Source organism: Eretmochelys imbricata, chromosome 2, assembly GCF_965152235.1.
Source record: "Eretmochelys imbricata isolate rEreImb1 chromosome 2, rEreImb1.hap1, whole genome shotgun sequence".
In the NCBI taxonomy this organism is placed as follows: domain Eukaryota; kingdom Metazoa; phylum Chordata; order Testudines; family Cheloniidae; genus Eretmochelys; species Eretmochelys imbricata.
Window position 1 is genome coordinate 164,594,474 of NC_135573.1, and position 24,622 is coordinate 164,619,095.

At 39.1% G+C, this 24,622-nt stretch overlaps 1 protein-coding gene across 2 annotated transcripts in view; it reads right to left on the minus strand.

Annotated features, from left to right (window-relative positions):
* VSTM2A (V-set and transmembrane domain containing 2A) overlaps positions 1-20,732 on the minus strand; it is a 32,407-nt gene extending 11,675 nt beyond the window's left edge. For both annotated transcript variants that reach the window (XM_077809203.1, XM_077809204.1), the window contains exons 1-4: positions 20,654-20,732; positions 18,441-18,607; positions 17,286-17,336; positions 9,885-10,221 (exon numbers count right to left, since the gene is read on the minus strand). In XM_077809203.1, the coding sequence (XP_077665329.1) occupies positions 9,885-10,221; positions 17,286-17,336; positions 18,441-18,607; positions 20,654-20,732 (634 nt within the window). The remainder of the gene's footprint in view (positions 1-9,884; positions 10,222-17,285; positions 17,337-18,440; positions 18,608-20,653) is intronic.
* Positions 20,733-24,622: the final 3,890 nt, after the last annotated feature.

The following is a 24,622-nucleotide window of genomic DNA, read 5'->3' on the forward strand; positions in this document are numbered from 1 at the left end:
TTTTTCCTTCTCTCCAACAAATCTTATCATTTTAACATTTTGTTCAGTGGCACGGGGAATTGGAGGAGGGGGAATACAGTAGATCTATTGCAGTGTTCAGCAGTGTATTTTGTTTTTCATTGTGTCAATGGGCACTGCTCTTCTGCAGGCATTAGTTCACTGGGCAGTTTCCCCAGTGACACTGTGTGTGGAAGCAACAATAGCAGCCAAGGTAATAACAGCATTAGCATCAGAAGAAACAGCAGCAACAAAATGGTTTCCTAACTGTGTTTTGGTCACTGTTGCAGAGCATGTAGAGTCTGTATGAGTAGTATCTACAATACAGTCTGTGGCCATTATCTTTCACTTTTATGTTTTAACTCTTTTCATTATGTTAGACAGCTTTGTTCCAGGCAAGTAGTATTTACCGATAGGTGGGGATCAAACTTCAATGAGATGTATCACACATAAACTCTCTCTCTCTCTCTCTAGCAAATTGCAATAACAAAGTGTGTCATACACAGTTTGTGAATGAAATGGTCAAATGAAAAAGGGAAAACACCCAACATCCTGTCCATGGTGCGGAGAGAGATCCTCATATGTTCTTCAAATGATATCCAACTTTCTAAACAACCAACCAGGATTAATTATTTTTATTATAGCTACTACTCACACCCAGAGCAGGGTATCTGATGTTAGCATTGCTGTGCCTTGTGAATTATTTAGTCCAATGAAAAATCTCAGAGAATGACTAATTACTAAGAGTGCAGTGTTTTAGAGCAGACCAGGGCTAAGCTTTTAGAGTGAATCGTGTAGGAAAGATTCCATCCGGGGGAAAAAAATTAATCCTGAAATAATTCCAAATAGCTGTGTTCTTTTGTCTTTCTTTCTCTTCTTTCAGTTCCCAGCCAGCTTGTTATGCCTCCCCACCTAATATGAACTGGTAAAAGCCAGGACTCTCCACTCTCACCCCCATGGCCCTGTGTAACATTAAAATACATTTACAGGGGCTTACTTCTCTGTTAACATAAGCAGATGCAACTCTATTGACTTCAGTAGTGTTTATATCCATTTAAGCCAACAGAGAATTTGGCCCATTCATTTTACATTGTAACCGTTGTGAAGGGAGTGGGTTTTTCTATCAGAGAAAGGAAGTTCCCTGTTTCACATCCAAAACCAGGCAAAAATGCTGTGTATTTGTCAGGTAACAAATGGGATGGTTTCTGAAGCAAGGAAACCCCATCTGTTTTCTAAGAGCGTTCTATCACATGCTCTGCCATTTCCAATGTCCCGGTGCAATACACCAGACTAAGCAGCAATGAGAAGTAATTTGGATGAACAGACAAACAAAACTGCATGACCTATGTGTATTCTTCCCAATGGTTAATTAGCAGTTGTACCAGACATGTGGAACTGAATTATTTGCTGTATGCTCCCTCTGCTAAGAAGATTTCTCAGAGGCTCCCCCATGAAATTTATCATGTTTGGCTCTGGATGCGAGGCAACCCATAGAGGTTAAAGCACTTTTAAATGACTAAAAATTAAGTGATACGCTTAAGAACGTACATGGCAATAACTATAGGTAGTTAGGTAGATGGATCGCTAAATGTGGTATGTACATATATAGGATAGATCTAAATATAGGTGTGTGTTGGTAAATAGTATTGTAGTCACAGAAAGGGTGAGATGAATTTCTGAGCATGGGAAGGTATTTCAAAATGAACATTTCCATTTTCAGCTCTATTATGACCCCAACATACTACCTTTAGGGGAACTGACTTTAGGGGAGGCAACTACTCAGCGCTCAGCCCACAGGACAAAGCAACTAATATTACTCTCCACGCTTGCCTCAGAAAAGTAATCCTCTTATATGACTCAACCCTGTAAGGTGCTGAGCGCTTTGGCCCACATCCAGCATGTGCTTAACTTTAAAGCATGTGAATACGCTCATTGACTTCAGTGAGACTATTCAGGTGCTTAAAGTTAAACATGTGCTTATGTGTTTAATGGGATCTGGTCACAGTGCTCACCACCTGTCAGGACTGAGCCCTGTAATTACTAGAACATTTAGAAAATTAGATGAATTCCTGGCTCTCTGAAGTTAACGGGTTTCAGAGTAACAGCCGTGTTAGTCTGTATTCGCAAAAAGAAAAGGAGTACTTGTGGCACCTTAGAGACTAACCAATTTATTTGAGCATGAGCTTTCGTGAGCTACAGCTCACTTTGAGCTGTAGCTCACGAAAGCTCATGCTCAAATAAATTGGTTAGTCTCTAAGGTGCCACAAGTACTCCTTTTCTTTTTGAAGTTAACGGGAGTATTGTCATTGACCTCAATAGGACTAGGATTGCCCCCAGGGTGCCCAAAGCCTGGAATAGGCATATATACAAAATAAATTAAACTGGGTTTTTCAAAGAACCCTAAGGAAGTTAGCAACTTAACTCCTTTCCTTTCCTTTCAAAATCCCAGCCTAACAAAGTCTTGTCATCAAAATTTACTTTAAGGTAGAACTTGGAACAAAAATAATCTCACCCCAGATACAGCTTTATAATACAATGTATAGACACTTCTATCAATTTTTTAATTACTATCTACCATTCTGCTTTGCTTTAGTCAAAATGAATGGTATACAGTCATTTAAATCAGGTATAATAAAATGTGATGGGCTGGTCCAATAGCGAGGCTCACTGACAATCAATGGACTGCAGCTGTCACTGAGTGGTACCCAGGGGAACTGAAATGACCACTCAGCTAACCTCCATAGAGATAGGAAGATTTTATTGTGAAAAGGCATGGCCACACATGGGGAAGGAAAGCCAAGATAAGAGAAGAATGGAAGACGTGTTGTAATCATCTCAATCTATATGAGTGCTGAAGGTGATCAAGGTATACCATTCAAGTAGAAAAATATGATTCCCTGGACCACACTTTATTTAATAGAAAAGAGTGTGTAGAAGTGTTTGGAGTCTGTTACATCACTCCTTGATTGAGAGAGGTGTTTATTCTCCTCTGTTGCTCATTCTTGTTTTCTCATACCATTTTTGCTCCTTGCATCACAAGTGAGAACAATGGGAGCTGAAGGCATTTAGCACTTTTCAGACTAAGGTTCACATTTACTGAGTATCAACTAATAATTTTACAGTTTATTCTGTTATTTGAGACTAACTAAAAATATTTGTTGTTATCAGAAAAGGTGAATATGCAAGTCCTTTTAAATAAAAAAAATATTAAAGATTATGGTATGTAAAGATATCTAATTGTAATAGATAGTAGATAGCCTATTAGCTACACATTGTCTTATTGATGGAATTATTAAATAGATCTAGAAAAGATTAAAGAAAACAAAATCAATGGTGCTCTTTATTATTTTTTAAAAAAGAAAAGGAGTACTTGTGGCACCTTAGAGACTAACCAATTTATTTGAGCATAAGCTTTTGTGAGCTACAGCTCAGATGAAGTGAGCTGTAGCTCACGAAAGCTTATGCTCAAATAAATTGGTTAGTCTCTAAGGTGCCACAAGTACTCCTTTTCTTTTTTGTGAATACAGACTAACAGGCTGCTACTCTGAAACTTTTTATTATTTTAAACCCCAAATACTTATGATCCTGATTTTCTTCAGTGCTGAGCACCCAAAGATATGTTGACTTCAGCTGGCACTGTGGATGCTCAACACTTCCAAAAACCATCCCCAAAGGGGTTCCCAGTGACACCAGTGAGAATTTTGCCGGTGACCTCAGTGAAGGCTGCAGGCTTTTTGTAGGCTGACTATATATAATATAGTCTATAATATATAGACAGAAAGTCTATATATTATAATATAGTCAATAATATATAGTCAGAAAGAAAAAAATGTTGGTGAATATTCTATAACACTACAATCTGGACATAAAAGTATGTCTTGCATTCAAAGCTGGTAGATTCGGAACTACGGACTAAATAGACCCAAATGGCGGGGAGATGTGGGGAGCACATCCATTTACCAGAATCAATAGATTCCAATAACGTTATAATTTCCTCCCTTTGTTCTCCTTCCTGGTACTGAAGTTTGCTGTGGGTCTTCCTGATTCAAGGAATTCAGTTGGTGCTACAAGATGCAAAGACCCATCTTCCCCTGCTTGCTCCCTCCCAGGTTACATACTGAACCCCGAGCCATCAAAGGAGTTGCTCCTCAGATATCTCTTTTCTAAGATGGTAGAAGGGTTACTAAGATGTAGCCAGTTCTGTGTTTGAGTTAGTGAATCCTGAGAAGCACACGGGTTTCCTAGGAATCTGAGAAATCTGAATTTAAGCAGTCAGAATTTGGGCCTGAAATGATTTCTTTATCTGTAGCTGTGGCCTCTTTGTGATCTGTCAGCCCAGACTCAATGAGAAAAAACAGATTTTTGTTTGTGCACAAAAATTTGAACAGAAGCACAAAAATTTGAACAGAAGACATTTTTTGCACGCACGGCCTGTCAAAAATTAGAGGGAATGTTGCATAGGACCAAATTAATTTCACAGTTTGCCCCTAGAAAATTACACCATTACCTATAGTTACAAGACCTTGTGATATATGAAATGTGTAGTATTACCTTTGGAATATGATACACTCTTATGAATTATGCAGAGAAAATGTCTATCACTCCACCTACGTAAGACATTTTTCTGAATATATGCATATTAGGCTGTCATATTAGTCAGACTGCTGTTATGCCGTGATGGCAAACTTCATTTGCAGCAGCCCAGGCATATGAAATCAAAGGGTCAAGCTATGACAGCTCTGACTTTTGCTTCCCTTTTTGTTTTTATTTTAAAATAGAATTTAATACTTCTTCACTGTATGTTTTTTTTTGGTGTGGAATACATGTTTTTTGTTCTTTCTGGTGCACACTCTCTCTGTCTATTCTGTATCTGTTTCTATAACTAGAATACTTTACAAGTATATATAGCATTTTTATTTAAACATTTCACAGTGATGTGTGAACTTTTATGAATTAAGATTCACAACATCCTGTGAGGTAAATAACGGATATACAAGAGCCACAGAGATATATAAAAGCCCATAAACTATATATACAGAATAAGCCATCAAAAAAATATCATTTACCAACCATTCCTATACAGTTCCCTCACAGTTACCACAAATATTCTTTCTCCTGAGTATAGTGGGAAATTATGGTAACCTCGGGTACTTTAAAATGGTAATAGCTGGCAAATGTTTTTTTTTTATGTTTAACGACTGCCCTTGGGTTGAGAAATTATTCTCTAGTGGTACTTTTTAGATCTCTATTGTCAACTGAAAACTGACACTTAAAAGAATGTTGGGTGAACATGAGCAGTGAAAGAGTTCAACAGAGTGATGCCTACCTTTCAAATATAAATTGTGCGGCGAAAACATCATACAATCAGAAGGAACTGATCTTGCCTACCTCATAGCTATACCCTGCAAAATATATAGATTTAAAATTTCCTAAATCCCAAGTCTCTTTCCTGTAATTATAGGACCCAGATTTCTTTGCAATGTGCTGATCAATGCAATGAGAAAATTTAATGTTGGTCATAAGGTAATACAACCCCAACTCTAATACTGGACTAAATTCTGACACCGTTACACACACTGGGTGAAACCTTATTCTGCAAGCAGTCCCACTGATGTCAAGGTACTACTCAACAAAAGTAAAGATATCCCAGTCTACCCCATTGTATGAAATATAATCACAAACATTTGAATTATGCAGGTATATTTTAATTTTTAACAATGTTTCCATTCCCTAGGATAGGTTCCTTCACTGCATAAAATTGAATGAAACATGAAAATGTCAGTCTCCTGCTAGTTTCTGTATTTGAGCACTACGTTGAAATATGAGAAAAGAGATTAATTTTCTTTTGAACCACATAAGGAAATTAGGGCAGACACATGTTGATTAATTACATTAGTAAGAAAGATCATACACAATGTGCCTGCCTATAACTACTATCTCTGTTCTGCCATTCTGATGTCCCAAAATTGGATGCTTCTTCTTCCTCAGTTGGAATCACTAGACATGTGGGCCAAATTCTCCGCTGCCTGGTACCTTCTGTAGGCATTTATACTTCTGTAAAATGAATTCAAAGTGGGTCTAAAATATCACCAAATCAGATTGAAAGTAAAAATTAAGCCCCCAGTCTTCTCAATATGAGGAAAATCAATCTTGAGCCTCAAAAGTTAAACTATTGGTGCAGACTCCACTGTCAGTTACATTATGGCATTTGACTGTTGATTAGGTGAAATCAACATACAATATATTGAGTCAAAATCAGTACTAGTGAAAGTCAATTTTCCTCAGTAGGTGAATTTGGCTTTGTGAATGGAGCATGAAACTTTGCTTCATCAGAAACCACACATGAATGTAAGAGATTAAATTACTAATACTTTATTATTAGGACTGTCTGTACTTGGCCTACAATAAATATCATTTTGAGAAAATGTTGAAGCATGAAGATAAGCATATGTCTTGCCCTCTCAGAGCTATGACTGAATGTTATTTTGATTTTGGAATGCCCGTAACAATCAATGAGAGGTTTGCATCCAGATCACTCGCAGGACACAGCCCTTACAGGGCAAAATGTTGGATAAATTATTGAATTAGTGAATCTTTTATACCTGTAATGCTACCAGAATAGTTTAATGGACTACCTGCTGCGTCCAAATTCTGGTCAAGGTGCTTAAGTATGTGTCTACCTTTAAGCTTCTAACTAGTCCCATTGACTTAAGTAGAATTACTCACAGATATTGCTGTTTGAGGATTTCAGGTTCTGATTTGAAGGAAATTCTGTGATTTTGAAATTAGTTTTGTTTTGAATGAAAACAAAGGATTTCTAAAATTCCTGTGACATGAAATTTACAGGAAAAAATGTAATCATGTCAAGAAGGTTGAGGGGAGATATGATTGCTCTCTATAAATATATCAGAGGGATAAATACCGGAGAGGGAGAGGAATTATTTAAGGTCAGTACCAATGTGGACACAAGAACACATGGATATAAACTGGTCATTGGGAAGTTTAGACTTGAAATTAGATGAAGGTTTCTAACCATCAGAGGAGTGAAGTTTTGGAATAGCCTTCCAAGGGAAGCAGTGGGGGCAAAAGATCTATCTGGCTTTAAGATTAAACTCGATAAGTTTATGGAGGAGATGGTATGATGGGATAACGTGATTTTGGTAATTAATTGATCTTTAAATATTCATGGTAAATAGGCTTAATGGCCTGTGATGGGATGTTAGATGGGGTGGGATCTGAGTTACCTAGGAAAGAATTTTCTGTAGTATCTGGCTGGTGAATCTTGCTCATATGCTCAGGGTTTAGCTGATTGCCATATCTGGGGTCGGGAAGGAATTTTCCTCCAGGGCAGATTGGAAGAGGCCCTGGAGGTTTTTCGCCTTCCTCTGTAGCATGGGGCACGGGTCACTTGCTGGAGGATTCTCTGCTCCTTGAAGTCCTTAAACCACGATTTGAGGACTTCAATAGCTCAGACATAGGTGAGAGGTTATTCGCAGGAGTGGGTGGGTGAGATTCTGTGGCCTGTGTTGTGCAGGAGGTTGGACTAGATGATCATAATGGTCCCTTCTGACCATAGTATCTATGAAAACACTTTGTTTCAATAAAATTGAAACATTGCATTTCAATTTTGACATTTTTAGATTACACACACACACATATATATATATATATATATATATATATATATATACACACACACATACATATTTACAATATAAATGAAAATAAATTTCCAAACAAAAGGTCATTTTGACATGACAAATCAAAACATTCCATTCCAAAAATGTCACAGTGGAATGTATTGATTTATCAAAATACTCCCCCCCCCTTTTTTTTTTATTTCCCAAAAGGGAATTTCTTTGGAAATCAACACATTTCCATAGGAAGTTTCTGTTTCAATTAAATGACATTTTCTGATGTCAAAACATTCAATTAGAAAATTTTTGAGCAGCTCTTTTTACATGCTTAAAGTTAGGCACATGCTTAAGTGCCTTGCTCAACTGCATTCTCTTTTGGTAAATTGGAAGTAACCCAGAGAATCATAGGAATGTAGGACTGAAAGGGACCTCAATAGTTCATCTAGTCCGGTACCTTGCAAAGAGGCAGGAGTAAGTATTACTAAGAACCATCCCTAACAGGTGTTTGTCTAACATGTTCTTAGAAACCTCCAGTGATAGAGATTCCACAAACTGCCTAGGTAATTTGTTCCAGTGTTAACTACTCCTACACTTAGGAAATGTTTCCTAATGTCTAATCTAAATCCCCTTTGCTGCAAATTAAGCCCATTACTTCTTGTCCTGTACACAGTGGTTAAAAAAGAACAATTTATCACCCTCCTATTTATAACAAACTGTTACATACTTAAAAACTGTTATGTCCCTTCTCGGTCTTCTCTTTTCCAGACTAAACAAATCCTATTTTTCATCTTTCTTCATAAGTCATGTTTTCTAGACTTTTAATTGTTTTCTTACTCTTCTCTGGACTTTCTCCAGTGTTTCCACATCTTTCCCAAAGTGTGATGCCCAGAATTAGACACAGTACTTCATCTGAGGCTTTATCAGTGCTGAATATAGAGGGAAAATTACTTCTTGTGTCTTGCTTACAACACTGCCACTAATATATCCCAGAATTATGTTCACCTTTTTTTTTAAAAAAAAATGACTCATATTTAGTTTGTGATTCACTATACCCCACAGATCCTTTTCTTCAGTACTCCTTCCTAGGCAGTCATTTCCCATTTTGTGTTTGGGCAATTAATTATTCCTTCCTAAGTGTTGTGCATTGCATTTGTCCTTATTGAGTTTCATCCTATTAATTTCAGACAATTTCTCTAGTTTGGCAAGGTCATTTTTAATTCTAGTCCTGTCATCCAAAGCACTTGCAACCCCTCCCGTCTTGGCATTATCTGCAAACTTTATAAGTGTACTCTTTATGCTATTATCAAAATTGTTTATGGAGATATTGAATAGAACCAGACCCAGAACAGATCCCTGTGGGACCCCACTCAATATATCCTTCCAGCTTGACTGTGAACCATTGATAACTATTCTCTAAGAATGTTTTTTTCCAACCAGTAGTACATCAATGTGTTGTAGGTTTGTGTAGGCTATATTTCCCTAGTTAGTTTAAGAAAAGGTCATGTGAGATAATATCAGAAGCTTTAACTTGCACAGCTGACTTTTCAAAACTTTTTTTTGGTTGTTTTGCATTTCCAAAGAGCTTGTATTGATCATTTGTGTGTTCTATTTCTTCATTTCCTCACTCTCACCATCACTATCATGTAACAGTGGAGAGTCACACTGTATGTGTAATTGTAGCATTCACCATTGTATATTAAATGGCAAACACTCACTCCAGTGTAGGTTATTCATAGCTTCCATATAAAACAGAGGTTTATTTCTGTGTGACAGAAAATGAGGCATTACCATTTTAGTGTCTTCAGTCTGACGACTGACAAATGGCAAATGCATATTCTCTGTGCAACCATTCCTAAAGCATACACAGTGAAACATTTTCAACAGCATTTATGTGACTTAGGAGTCTAAGTCCCATTTTCAGAAATAAGATAGGCACTAGGGCCCAAATCCTCAAACATCCGTACGCACCTAACTCCCACAGATTTCAATGGAAGTTAGGTGTTAAATATGTTTGAGGATCTGGGTTTAGACACCTAAGTCCCATTGACTTCCAATGAGATTAAGGCTCCTAAGCCTCTTACACATTTTTGAAAATGTTTCCCATAATATTTAGTTTCAATTACTTATTCTTAGCATATATATGTATATATTGGGCACCAACCTTTCCCTATCACAGTGATCCCGTCTGGGTTAACCTCATGTTGCACGCTGGTTAGCAAGACATTGAAATGCTCAAAATGCTTATCATACCTGATTGTGGACTCTGTTTTGGGATTTTAGCTGCTGCTTCGGGGCTGGTGGTAGAGCGCAGACGCTGATTGGAAGAGTTATGGACGCTACTGGGAACAGCTGCTGAGATGTTCTTGCGAGGTTTCATATCTTGCAGCCACATTGGGGATGCTTCAAAGGCCTGCATTCGCCGAGAGTGGCTGTTAGCATTGACTTTGAGAAATGCCTGAGCCTTGTATTCCTGAAGGTCTCCATAGTTGGCATCTGTCACCCTGCACTCATACAAGCCTTCATCCTTTTTCCTCACTTTTGAAATCTGCAGCTTGTGGGAGATGTCATTCCCTTGTACTTTCACTGTCTGCAAATTTTCCAGGAACAAAAAATATCAGACATTACCATTCTCATATTCTTTCTCTATGAAGAATACACTGACATACAGAATGCAGCTGTCCTAAGAGGATGTCTGCAGTTAGACACCTGGGGCTGGCCTGTGCCAGCTGATTTGGGCTTACAGGACTCATACTGCAGGCCTGTTTAATTGCAGCATAAACTTCTGGGCTCAGGCTGGAGCCCAGGCTCTAGGACCTGCAAGGTGGAAGGGTCCCAGGGCTCAGGTTGCAGCCTGAGCCTGGAAGTCTACACTTCAATTAAACAGCCCTGAAACCCAAGCCCTGAGACCCTGAATCAACTGGCAGAGGCCAGCTGGAAGTGTCTAACTGCCATATAACATACCCTAAAAGACCATGGGCCAAACCAATGTGGTGTATTTTTTCTTATTTCAGTGAAGTTACACCAAAGATGAATTTTGCTTTCTGTAGGCATATGGACAACTGGTGACTTAATTCCAAATCTGCTTAGATGGTATGCTCTGAAATGTTAATTGGCCTCAGACAAACAACCCAGTCTCCCATGCTCTTTAATTAATTCTTTCAGATCATGAGCATTCTTAATGAGCTTTCTTGCATGAAGCTGCTGATAGTGTATTTCTTTGGTTAAACCTTTCCAATTAGATAACTTTGTTGAATCATTGAGATTTTGAACCACTGCATTAACAGCCTTATTTAAGATGTTTGCCAATGTTTACATTTCTTTAACACTTTATTAGGCTATCTTGTAGTCTTCCTTGTTTTAAAAAGTACCACTTGACATTAAATGTGTCTCCTTCAGGTTTGTGCAAGGCTTTGTGAATTCATTTGTTAACAGTAATGATGAGGCATCTGGTGACATGTAGCCAGTTTTCCCCCCTTTTATTTATAGAAGCATGTGCTTATTAAAATATTGTGACAGTGATTTGACAATAGAAAATTGCTCATACTCTATGTTATGTTGTGAGGCATCAGCTAATACCAAGGCACGCAATGTAACCTTTGCTATCCTAAGGCAGCATAATGCATTTTTCACCTTGTGTAATTAATTTAAAAGCACAAATTATTTATTTTTGAAGACATAACAAGACATTGTAATTTACTCATAAGTGAAAGTTACCAAGAAACACTAGCAAAAGTAGCAGATTTTTTCCCCCTGTACGCTTCTTTCCATATAGTCATTTATATTTAAGTGTATATTACTTTATATCTGTGATTCCAGAACACTTTTTCATTTATGGATTACCCTAACAGGAAGCCAGTTTGAGGGTTCATCATCATTGAAAGCTATGAGTTTTAGGGAGTGCCATTAATTCTGCTGCCTATATCCGTTATATAAATTCAGGTGCAAATGTAGCTTCATTTCATGTAAATATAGAAGATTAAAGGCAATATGCAGTAGAGAAACATTCAGATAATGAAGATGTGACAGATCTTGGAAAAGGAAAAGTATTACACTGCAATCAGGTATGTGTTATTTATGATTATGCAACATAATGTTCCTGACAGCTTGACATATCATAGTCCCCATTTTGGCAAAGCCCTTATCCAGTCTGCTGTGTAACTTGTGGATACATGTCAGCAGCAAGAAATGTGATAGACTTTTAAGCATACAATGTTATTGTTCCCAGCTCTGCATATGAATTATTTTATATGGCAAACTGTACTCACGGCATAAATTAAATGTTTCAAGCATTAAATGTAATCATTGTAATCATTGTAATAATGTAATCAACATTAAATCTACAGAAAGTGCTGGATAGTTAAACTTAATCAGTAATAATATAATACCTATACTGATCCAGTTATCAAAAAAACAATAAAAGAGAAATTGAAAGGGCAGTCAGCATGTAAACCGTCTCTGTGGGCCAAATTCTGCCTTTATGAATCCCTGTGCAACATCAACAAAGTCAATGGTGTTGCAGAGAAGTAACTGAGTGCAGAATTTGTCTTCTCTTTAGCCATTTCTAAATTTTAAAATGCAAAGAGAGCATGCTTAATTATATAGTGTTCCTCTTCCAAATTATATATTCATAGATTCTAAGCCCAGAAGGGGCCACTGCGATCACATAGTCTGACCTCATGTATAACACAAGCCATAGAACTTCTCCAAAATAATTCCTATAGCAGATCTTTTAGTAAAACATCCAATCTTAATTTTAAAATTACCGGTGATGGAGAATCTACCATGACTCTTGGTAATATGTTCTAACGGTTAATTACTTTCACCATTAAAAATGTACACCTTATTCCAGTTTGAATGTGTCTATCTTCAACTTCTGACTATTGAATTGCATTATACCTTTCACTGCTAGATTGAAGAGCCCATTATTAATTATGTGTTCCCCATACATGTACTTATAGACTCAAAGGTACTGGAACTAGGGATGCTGGGGATTCCTGGCTTGAAGTGGTTTCTATTATATACAGAGTTTACAGTTTGGTTCAATGGCTCTCAGCACCCCCACTATAAAAATTGTTCCAGCACACCTGTATAGACTGTAATCAAGTCACCCTTTAATACTCTCTTTGTTAAACTAGACAGATTGAGCTCCTTGAGTCTATCACTATAAGGCATGTTTTCTAATGCCTTAATCATTCTTGTTACTTTTCTCTGAACCCTCTCCAATTTATCAATATCCTTTTTGAATTATGGGCACCAGAACTGGAGAAAGGATTCCAGCACCAGTTTCAGCAGTGCCAAATACAGAGCTAAAATAACCTCTGAATTCCTACTCAAGATTCCCCTGTGTATACATCCCAGGATCACATTAGCTCTTTTGGTCACTGTGTCACACTGGCAGCTCGTGTTCTACTGATTATCCACCACAACCCCACATCTTTTTCAGAGTCACTGCTTCCCAGGATAGAGTTCCCCATCCTGTATGTATGGCCTGCATTCTGTGTTCCCAGTTGTATATGTTTACATTTAGCCATATTACAATGCATATTGTTTGCTTGTGCCCAGTTTAACCCATGATCTAGATCATTCTGAAAAAGAGACCTGTTCTCTTCATTATTTATCATTCCCATAGTTTTTGTGTCATCTGCAAACTTTATCAGTGATGATGTTATGTTTTCTTCTAGGTCATTGATAAAGACATTATATAGCATAGAGTCAAGAAGCAATCTCTGTGGGACTGCACTGGAAACAGACCCACTCATTACAGTTCCTTTTTGAAAACTATCAGTTAGGTAGTTTTTAAATACATTTAATTTGTGCTGTGTTCATTTTATATTCTAGGTTTTTTTTATCAAATGTTTCGTGGTACCAAGTCGAACACCTTACAAACATTTATGTATTTTATATCAACACTATTACCTTTGTCAACAAAACTTGTAATCTCACACAAACATAAAAAAAAAAAGATATCCAGGTAGACAGGTTCTATTTTCCATAAATCCATGTCAATTTGTATTAATTACTTCACCCTCCTTTAGTTCTTCATTAATCAAGACCCTTAACTCCATTAGCTTTCCAGTGATCGATGTCAGGATGACAGGCCTATAATTACCCAGTTCATCCTATTTACCCTTTCTAAAAATTGGCCCAACATCAGCTTTCTTCTAGTCTTCTGGAACTTCCCTGGTTCTCCAAGACTTATTGAAAATCAACATTAGCAGACCAGTGAGCTCCTCAGTCAGCCCTTTTAAAATTCTTGGATGCAAGTTATCTGGATCTGCTGATTTTAAAATGTCTAACTGAGTAGCTTCTATTAAATATCCTCCAGAGATACTAGTGGAATGGAAAAAGTATTGTCATCACCATATGATGAGACTGAATCATCTGTTTTTCCCCAAATACAGAAGAGAAATATTTATTGAACAATTGCATCATTATTGGTAATTTTAGCATTTCCGTCCAGTAATGGAACAGTACTATTGTCAGGATTCTTTTTATTCCTAATACATCGAAAAAACTCCTTATTGTTTTTAACTCTGCTGGCCATAGATTTCACCTAATGTCCCTTGGCTTCCCCCTTACCAATTTTCTTCAATTCCTAACTTCTGATTTATATTCTTGACTATCAACTTCTCCTTTCTTCCATTTGTTATATTTTGTTTCTTTTATTTGTTATAGTTGTCTTAATTTCCCATTAAAAGAGGTAGGGGTTTTGTTGTTGTTGTTTGTTGTTTTTAACCACCACATTCTTCTTCAGTTGTGGGATTGTGGCTTTTGACGCATCTAGTTAGGTGTTCTTAAATTATTCCCAATTATCATCACATTTTTCTGATTAAATTCTTTCTCCCAGATGATTTGTTTCATAATTGTTTTCAGTTTTGTGAAACTGGCTATATTAAAGCACTATATATATATAAAAGTTAATGGTAGCTTAAGTACAAGTTATCATGACTTGATCACATTTAAAATGTGCAAGAAGAATTACGTTCAGACCAGCAAATAAATAAATAAATTAAATAAATATTAGGTCTGTGATCAGTGCAAGAAGAATTACGTTCAGACCAGCAAATAAATACATAAATATGTTAGTTCTGTGATCAGTTCCTCTTTATCTGTTAGGTAAAGGTCTAATATATAATTTCCCTATATTGGCTGATTTAGGACATTGTCATCTATAATGTTTAGAAATTCCAGTGATGGCTTATGCTGGAGTTCTCATGCTGCCAGTCACTCAAATTGAAGTCCCCCATGATCAACTTTTTTTCCTACGTATTATTGGTAGGTGCATAAGGAGATGGTTGTCCTGTTGCATAATGTAAATTAGTAGTCTGTAGCAGACAACAGCTCATGTCCCACATTGTGCTTTATCTGTTAGGACATTGATCACCAGAAATGGTGAGATTCAGCATTGTTAAAAACCCAGCCCCTACATGTTACTGTCTCTTGATAAGGATTTATCAAATACAGTTCGCCGTTTATTCTCCATTTGGTATGGATACATTCCATTAAAGCTAATAGGAATTCTATTCAGACATCCAAGAAAAAGTAGTCTTCTTTTATAGTCAGTAGATTTAGAATGCCAAAGTAATGTAGACAACATTTTTATTACAAATATAAAATATCTATTACACAAGCCTATGAATATATTGGGCTGTATAATAGAATGGCCAGGCTTTAATTATTGACACACATAATAAGAGACAAGTATAATGTGAAAGGCCTGAACTGTAACAAAGATGAGCCAGATCCTGTAGTTCTTATTCAGTCAACATTTCTATGGACTTTGGTGGGAGTTTTGAATGAGTATGTTCTGAGTAATTAATGAGTTTATTGGTAATGGTTGTATTTCTATTGCAATAGTGCACAAAGGCCCAAATCAGGGGTCCATCAATCCTCTCCAGAACATATGGTCCATTCCATGAAGGGTTTACAGGGTAAAGTGACAAGCAACATAGGAAATGTGAGTGAGGGGGCTGTGGTCAAAATACGTACAGTGTTTGATATAATGTATATACATTAAAATGTCACTTCAACTATAGCCAACTGTCCTTCAACCTACCATTAATTAGTTGGCTAATTACATGTAGGCACCAGAGAAGAAGGGAGTGAAGGCTTTAACATACATGATTATCTTATATTGCTGATTAATGTGGTTGTTGCTGATTTAGGGCCAGATTGTGCCTGTGTCGGGCTGCACTGCCCCGTGAGAGTTCAAGATGGATTCTGTCTGAGAGGCAAAATCCCTTTGGGGATCATGTGAGACGTGTACACTGCAGTATTTGTTAAGAATGAACAATGGTCCCATCTCCTTAAATCTCTGGGGCATTGGAAGGGAGAAGTCCCTCAGCTCCTCTGAGTGCAGGGACAGCAAAAGAGGGGAAAAGCTCCTGTGCCCTCCCCTCCCTGCTATCAGGTCCGGTAGCAGGGAGGGGAGGGCACAAAATTGTGTAAAAATTTTAATCTCCAAATGGGAGATAGAGTCCAATCCTGCAGGCTTGGCACAGAGAGAGCACACCCAATAAAATCAATAGAGGTATTGCCACAGGAAGAACTGCATCCTGACTCTTCTCAGGTCAGTTGCCCTCTCAGCAGCATCAATGTCTGTTCTCTGCCAGCTTTAACTAATTTCTGAAATCACCCATTTAAATAGCTACATATTCAGCTGAAGGGATATGCCATTTCTGGGCAAACTTTCAGCATTTATTCCTCATTTAGAATTCTGGGACTGCATCAAGCTCTCCAGGGATCAATGCCACAGGAGGGGTTAACTGGGGGTGGGATTCTGTGCCAGGTGAGAATAACCTTGTGGAGTTGCTCCATTTGCAGAGTGGAAGAGGGCATAATGGGCTTTTCTCCTGTTGAATAAGCCAGAGGGTGCACCCATCAATTTAATGGATCCCCAGATGGCCAGGGCCAGCCAAAGGAAATCCATGTACTTCTGTCAGCCCTGCATCCCCTCCATCTTGTCCTGTCACCATGACTCCAATGGAACTGTGGTAACAGGGCTCCCCCAGCACCATCATAAAAGGAAGAGAGGGGGAGCGATCTTGCCGCCAAGAGGAGACTCCAAAGCAGAGCTTGTACAGTCCCAGGATTTCTGGGAGGAGGGGGGTGATTTGCATGGCACTGGTACAGGGACCTCCAGCCTTCACCACTACCCAAAGTGTGCCTAAACCACTGCCCACCTTCAGCATGCTCCGTTCCCCCCTGGCAGATCCCAGCCCCATGGAGAGCCCTCTGCAGGGTCTTGGAAAGTAGGTCTGGGGTGAGGTGAAAAGGGGAGCAGTGCTCAGGAGGAAACTGATCCAGCTTTCCTTGCAGGATGAGGAATATTTGGGGCAAGCATGCCCTGGACCGTTATTTTGCTTTTGTTGAGGAAATCTGTACCAATGCAGTTTAATGAACCCATTGGGGCTGTATTGTTTCTGTGATAATGTGTACAGGGCTAGGAAAGCATCTCTTTCTGAGTCTCTCTCATCCTGTAAACCAGCCTGGGGGGGGGGGTGTAGGAACAGAGAAACTAAAGTAAACTCCATGACTGTGATTAGTTGGTTGCCCACAGGCTTTTGGGTGCATGTTAAATTAATGGCAAATGTAAAGTAATGAACTATGTAGGAATGCTCTCTCTCTATTTTTTTCCCCTCAAATACTTACGCTTATCTTTGTTCCGTCATTGTCCAAGTCTCTCTCTGGTAAGAGCTCCACCTATTGGGAAAGGATGACAGTTGTAAGGAGCTGTTGCCGTGCAGTGCTGGACTACTGGCCCTTGTGCAAAATAATCACTAAAGCGAAGCAGATTGTATCAGCCATCCTTTCCCCGAGAACACTTGCATGCCAAGTGTGCCACCTATAGGCAGAACCACATTGGGAGAGTTGAACAGACTGAATTTAGCTTCAATTCTATGCAAGTGCTATTGCGGCAGCCAGCATTATGGGATTGTGGCACACTGAAAAAAACACTATTGAAAACGAGGACAGATACGTAGCGTCTTCTCGTAAGACTAAACTGTCACTCTCCATCCTATTACGATCAGGCTTCAGGACGGATCCTTAATATAAAACTCGTGTGGACGGCATAGGAGGATTAAAATGTTAGAGACAATGAATTGTTTTCCAGTCCAATCTCAGTGAAAATGTTCCAGGCAAAGGGAGAGCTCCCTCTCCCCTTTCTTTACAAAAGTAAAGACTGAGCCCAGTGGATGCTTGTGTGGTTGTCCTGAAATCCTAAACTGATTCCTATTAGAAGGATGTTTAATCTTTTTCAGTGTAACTATCAACCAGAAACAACGCAAGGGGGGAAAAAACCGAGGTTCTCCCCAGAAAACAGTCCTCGACGCTGGACTTGGAAGGCTACAATTATGGTTTGTTGGTTTGTTGGTTTGTTTGTTTGTTTTGAAGGTGTGCATCCCCAATAACAGCACCCCCCCCCCCCCCCCCGCTGAATTAGACTTACAAATGCGAGTGCCCCAATGGCTAATAAGGGATTGTTGTAGTATCTTGACCTTGGGGAAATACAGTCCTGCAAGCAGCAACTCTATTAACATATGCGTTGTTTGAAGAGAGAATCAGGCTTGAGAAATCCATGTCGCTTTCCTAAAATGTGAAGCTGAGCTAGGGGAGTGGCAGGCATCGAAGATCCCATCCCCTGGGGTGGGCATTTCTCCCTGCAGCCTGCTGGGTTAGTTCATGAGTAGCACATTAAGCCTTAGGCGAAATCCACTTCCCTCCCCCCCCCGCCACTTTTGGCGTGCTTGGGTGGATTGCCCGCTTGGAGGGGGAGGGGGAAGCCCAGTGGAGGCGCATCTGTACCTGAGTGCCCGTCACCTCGCCTCCAGCCTCCTGCTCCTCGGCTGCTCGCAGAAACCACCACTGGATCTCGAGGTACACGGAGGCTGAGCCGCTCTGGAAAGCGCACGACATCTCCACGTTCTGCCCTTCAGTGGCTGTGACATTTCGGGGGAACTCGGTGAATTTTGCTGCAAAACAAACGCAAACAGCTTATTGGGATCTCCTGCTCCTTCTTCTCTCCTCTTCCCACTCTCCCCACCCCCCATTTTCGTCTGTTTTTTTTTTTTTTTCATGTTCTCTTTCTCGCTACCTTTTCCCATCCCGGTTTCCTTGTCCATTTGCTCATTTCCTCGTTTAGTCTCCCTTTCTATGTATCGTTCCCATTTCTCTGTTCCACATCTTTTCTCACTCCCTTTCCCCATCTCTTTTCTCATTCTCTCTCACCCCCCCCTTCTCCTTCCATCCCCGCTGTGTCTCACACATTTATATATTTTCCCCAATCCGCACAACTCCCGCTCTTGTACTCAAGTCCGGCTAATGGGAAAGCTAAGTACCCCCTCTGATAGCTCCCCTGGGTTAAGAAAGTTACATATAATTAGATCCAAAATCCCTGGGTGGGATGCAGTACTTCACCAAACACATTGAGGGATGTCAGTGAAAGGCAATTTGGAAAATCAGCACCCCTCATGTATTGCATTTGCTAGGTGAGTGTATACCTTGTGAATGATTAAACACTATTGGGTTAACTGAAATAGATATTCAGAATGTGTAATGTGCTAAGAGGTGGGTTATGATCACTCATCAAAATGCACGTTTCAAACACATTAACTGAGTCACGTATTCTTTTATGATAATTCATGCTCGCACAATGAAGCGAATAAACAGTGATTCTTATCATTCTTCATCCTAGCAGACTCACTTTCCAAAGCGAACAAACATCCCACCTCTTTAAATATGACTACTCCCATCTTACAACACCATTCTACGGTTGAGCAAAATTCCTACAAATGCACACAGTGCAAGACACCAATGTTTCTTAAAAGTCACCATCGAGTCTCCCTATATTTTCCTTGGGCTCGTGTGTAGGTCATTTAAAAATTGAGCAAACTTCATGCTAAATCTTGTAGACGCCACCCTGGCCAGAGAAAGAAAAATATATAAATAAACCTTCTGGTTCAAATCTAAGAAACACTGGACAGGCACAGACCCATTGCTCAAAGAATTCAACAGTCAGTTATCCAGTCCCAGCTGTGTGTTGTTATAGGCTGACAAAGCTTAGAAGGAAATATTTGCAGTGATCCCCCTTATCCCTAATGCGTCCAAGCTCGTTATTTGAAGTTTATTTGTGGGGTGATTTGGGAATATACTGAACCACCTTTTGCTTTCTAAACACTTGTACTATGAAATAGAGGCATAATAAAGCTGCTATTTCTTTTATTTTGCAGTGCCTCCCCCCCGCCCCCCCACATTATTTTTAGTCAGTGCTAGCTATTCAGCTAGTTAACGGGCAAAGGGACTCTTCATTCTGCATGCACAGGGATGGAAAGAAGTTCTCCTCCCTGGTCAGTGCTAAACAAAAAAATATCAAGACGGGAGTTGCGTGTGCAGAAATGATGCAGCGTTCAGCGGGCAGCCTGAGACGCTCTGTCCTAGGTGCTGAAATGATCACTGCAGCCCTCAAAGTCCCAAGCAACTGGATTCTGCAGAGCTGGGGCTGCTTGGAATGCGAGACGCCCTTTTCAGTGGGGTCTTCAAAGAAGTCAATCTTTTTTGAGGTCTATACATAGTCACTAAAGGGAAACAAAGGGCTGAGACTGAGGAATATGGAAAAGAGTGGAAAGGGAGCCAGATCCTATATAGATTTCAATATTTAATGGATGCACACGATTTAGCCATCTTATATTATGTGTGCATGTAATAGTTATGTATGTCTGGGTGGCTATTCGCCGTAAGCATATATAGACACACAGCCCAAGCACGCGTATGTATGCATTCATTAGAAATATACACACAGCATTTTCGTCTATTCGTCTGTTTCTCATTTTTCCTCCTTGCAATGTAGTATAAGCAGTCGGTTTAATTCTCACGAGGGGTAAACTTCTCCCCTCTTTTGCTGCTTGTTTGCAATTTCTAAGGCTTGAAATCTATATTTCCCTCTGCATCTTTTTGGAAGCCCTGCTTCGGATTTTAGGGAGTACACACACGCACACACATTTGACAAAGCGCGATCTTACCTTGGGTAGAAAGTCCTTGTTGAATATACAAAACGGAAAAGAAAACGCATCCAACATAAGCCAGAAAGATCCCCATCATTCCAAAGCGAAGCAAAAGTCACATCAGGGTAACAAAAAGCAAAGGTGCCCTCAAAGAAAGGAATCACACACGCGCGCACACACACAAATTTACAAAAAGGCTCTCAGCTGTAGCCCTGGCTGCGACACTGCGAGCATTCTGCTACTCAGTGGAATCTTTTCTTTGGGAAGAGAAGGTATTGCAATACACTGAGGGTTCAGATCAGCTGGCTCGGGCGCTGTGATGCTTGAAGTCCAGACCCAGACTAAAAAAAAAAAAAAAAAAAAGAATCGTTGAAAAGTGGGTATCAGCTGCCTTCTCTGCCTTTTTTTTTTTTTTTTTTTTTTTTCAGCTACCTGGCATCTCCGTCCAACGTCAGCTCCAGCTGCTCAGGATTGCGTGATGATGACTGCCCTCCCTAAACGCTGATCCGGCTTAGGAAGTGGGGAGTTTGGAAAAGGGGAGGGGAAGAAGGGAGAGGAGCCTACCGTGCTTGCATTGCTTCAACTTTTCCCTCTAATGGCTGCGATGATGCCTTTAACCCTTCACGCCTTCTGGCTTCTCTATACCTTTCTACCTGCTGTTACTTGGGCTGGGTAACATGCTGGATGAAAGCCGATTTTTGCGTATGATTGTGGAACCCAGGAGCCTTTATTGTACTGATACAATCTCCAGTCTGGCATCAGTCAAAGACCAAGAGGGCAATGCAGTGGTTTGTTTTTTAGTGGGTCTCTCTCTCTCTCTTTCCCTCTCCCTCTCTCTCTCTCTAATGTAGCTTACGGGAAAACAGTTAAATATTATGAGTATGCTGTTGAACTTCTTGTTCACTGCCCCAAATAACTATGATCACCTAATCTTTTTATTTCAAAATGTTGATCAGCTTTTTTTTCCAAAATAGATTAACAGGATTTAAAAATAATCAGTTTATCATAGGATACAAGTATTTATATAAGATGTTAGGATATGTATGGGGAAATACCTATACACACTTATACATGCATATGTGTGATTTGCCCAGAAAAAAAATCATCAGACTTTGACACTTTGATAGTCTATTGATGTGCCATAGTTAAATTTATGTATCTATAGTACAGAGAAATTTTTATCTACATAAAGAATGTTTCCTTCCAGACTGTATTCATTGCACATTCCTTGTATCGACTGGGATTCATAACTATGATACCATATTGCAGTCAAGAGGCAACACTTGACTATAATAGGTGTTCAAAGAGTCTTAAAAAGACCCCTCTGACCAAAATATCTGGCTGCCTATAGGAAAGGGCCATCCAGAAAGTATTCATTGCATTTAGGAAACACTAAATACCTTTGCATGTATATCAAAGACTACAAAAACAATCAGGACACGGAGTGGATATATGACAAGTAGTCAGACTGCCAGATCGTTTATATCATTCATACATATAAGGTTTTTAACAAAAATCATTTACAGCCAGTTAGGAAAGAAATGTAGCCATACAATTGCATTCTATCCATATGGACAAACTGTTTTCCCATTGAGTGAAACGTTGGGCAGGTCTGTCATTTAAAACAATGGAAATGCAGCAGTTCCACAATGGTTAAGGAGCAACTTTTGCTTTACTCACTGCACCAGTCTCTCACAGATCAAGTGATTATATCTACCTTAGACATTCGACAGAAGAAAAATAACTGTTTAGAACCTGACCACGGGACTAAAGTGTCTCCAACTTTAAAAGTGATCATTTTGATTTCACCTCAACGTTTATTTATTTTACAAATATCAGATGTCCCCCCGTTATTTATGTAGCAGAAGGAGATATTTCCCCATGATAATGGTCTGTTCCACTGATGTCACCTTTTAAGTATAGCAATGGTTTTTAATAATAATAAAAAGAGTACATTATAAATACTCAGAAATGACTGCAGATACAGCAAAAGTACTTAATTTGGAAGGGTTTATTTTGCTATAAAGGTTTAATTGTGCTTATGGAGGTCATAATAAATGTATTGAAAATCAGAGGAAAGCCAACAAAAAGAAGGAAGAGAAAAACAAGTCCTTAAACACCATGAAACTGAATTTTCAAAAGTAACTAGTGATTTTGAGCATCTCAGTTATTAGGTACCCAACATGAAACACCTTAAAGGGGCCTAATTTTTCAAAGGTGGGATCTCAGCATTTTCTGAAAAGTCAGGCACCTTTCAGGTGTCTCAAGTTGAGCTGCCAAAATCCCTAGTCACCTTTGAAAATATAGGCCGACTGATTATATGCTTCAGTTTAACTACATACGTGTCATCAGTCATCAATGTAAATTACAAGTTACACATATGTTATCAGCAGTCAAGTTGAATGCAAACTAGATTGAAAAAAAGATTCTATGCAGCATCACCTGGTTTGGAGGGAAAGAGGGAACCATAAATAGAGCAATCTTTTTCCAATCCAGACAAAATTTAATTTTTGCAATTTGCAATTCCACCTGAAAGCAAACAGATTTCTCAGAAAAGTCTTATAATCAGCGGAAGTAACTAAAATTTGTGCTACCATGATAGCAAGGGGACTCTTTACTGTATATACAAAATAACGTCTATCCTTGTTAATTTTATAGCGAGCGTACACTTATTAGAAAGTTGAAATAGGGAAAAGAATCCTAAAACTTGGACTATGGTCAGTATATTGCTTTATTCACACAATGAAATAGTGTTATATGATGTTAGCAAATGTTGCTAGTAGAAATTATTAGCTTTAAGCAGTTTCACATAGGAAAACAATTTCTTTTCTGCCTGTCCGAGTAAAATGCACTCTGATGTAGAGACGTTGCCCAGAGTCAACTGCATCATGTACATCCCACATTGAGGCTACAGGGAATTACTTAGACCAGACATGCTGGGAGTCTCTGCATTCCTCTTGTGCTGCAGAAAGGGTTTTTATGCTGACCCCTATAATATGGTGTGAAGGTCACTGATGATGGCTTGTGGGAGGAGTTACTGAATTGATGTTTTTGCCAATAGAGTGGCTCTCAGACATGCATAAGTGGCAAGGAGGGGCTGTGGACACTCAGTCATAGGCTGGAGCATCTGCACACAATAATGGAGATTTTCAAAAGTGCTTAAGGATTTAGCAGCAGAAATTCCATTGATCTGGAACTGAATATTGCAGTTTCAGCCAATTTCTAATGGTCATTCATTATAATTATTGTTTAATATGTATATCACTGTAGCACCCATTCAGGATCAGTGTGTCCTTGTACGCTGTTCAAACACATAGAAAGATGAGTTCTCTAACCCAAGCTGCTTACAAGCACAAGAAATGTATACCTCTATTGATTGGTCTGAGTGACTTCAAGGTTCATATTGATTATGAATTTTCTAGGTGAATTATTGATCTCATTCAAAGTATGTCTTTATCTAGATCTATTGTTGGAGAAAATTGTCAGCTCCTTGAGAAGGGAAGGGCACCATCATCTGTTAAAGAAACTGTCATTAGGTTCCTCCTCAAGAAACCATGTCTTGATGTGCAAAATCTTACTTATTGATCTGTCTCAGATTTCTCATTTCTGAGGAAAGTTATCAATAAAATTGTGGGAAAGCCAACTTTAATAACATCTAGTTTTCTTTGATCCCAGCTGTGACACTGGAAGACCAGGTGCCAGCTTATGCTAAGGTCCCAGGCCTTACTGAACACTGACAAACGCATAGCTGGAAACCAGTCTGGCCCACCCTAATGTCTGTATCCCACACTATATGTTAGTATTTATACATTTGCTCTGTCATTAGACAGAGAATGTTTGCTAAGGGCTTGTCTACATTTATAGCACTGCAGTAAAGCAGCTGCACCTGTGGTAGTGCTTAGATGTTGTCCATGCCCTCGGGAGAGCTTCTTCTATTGGCATAGGTGCTCCACCTCCCCCAGAGGTGGTAGCTATATCAATGGGAGA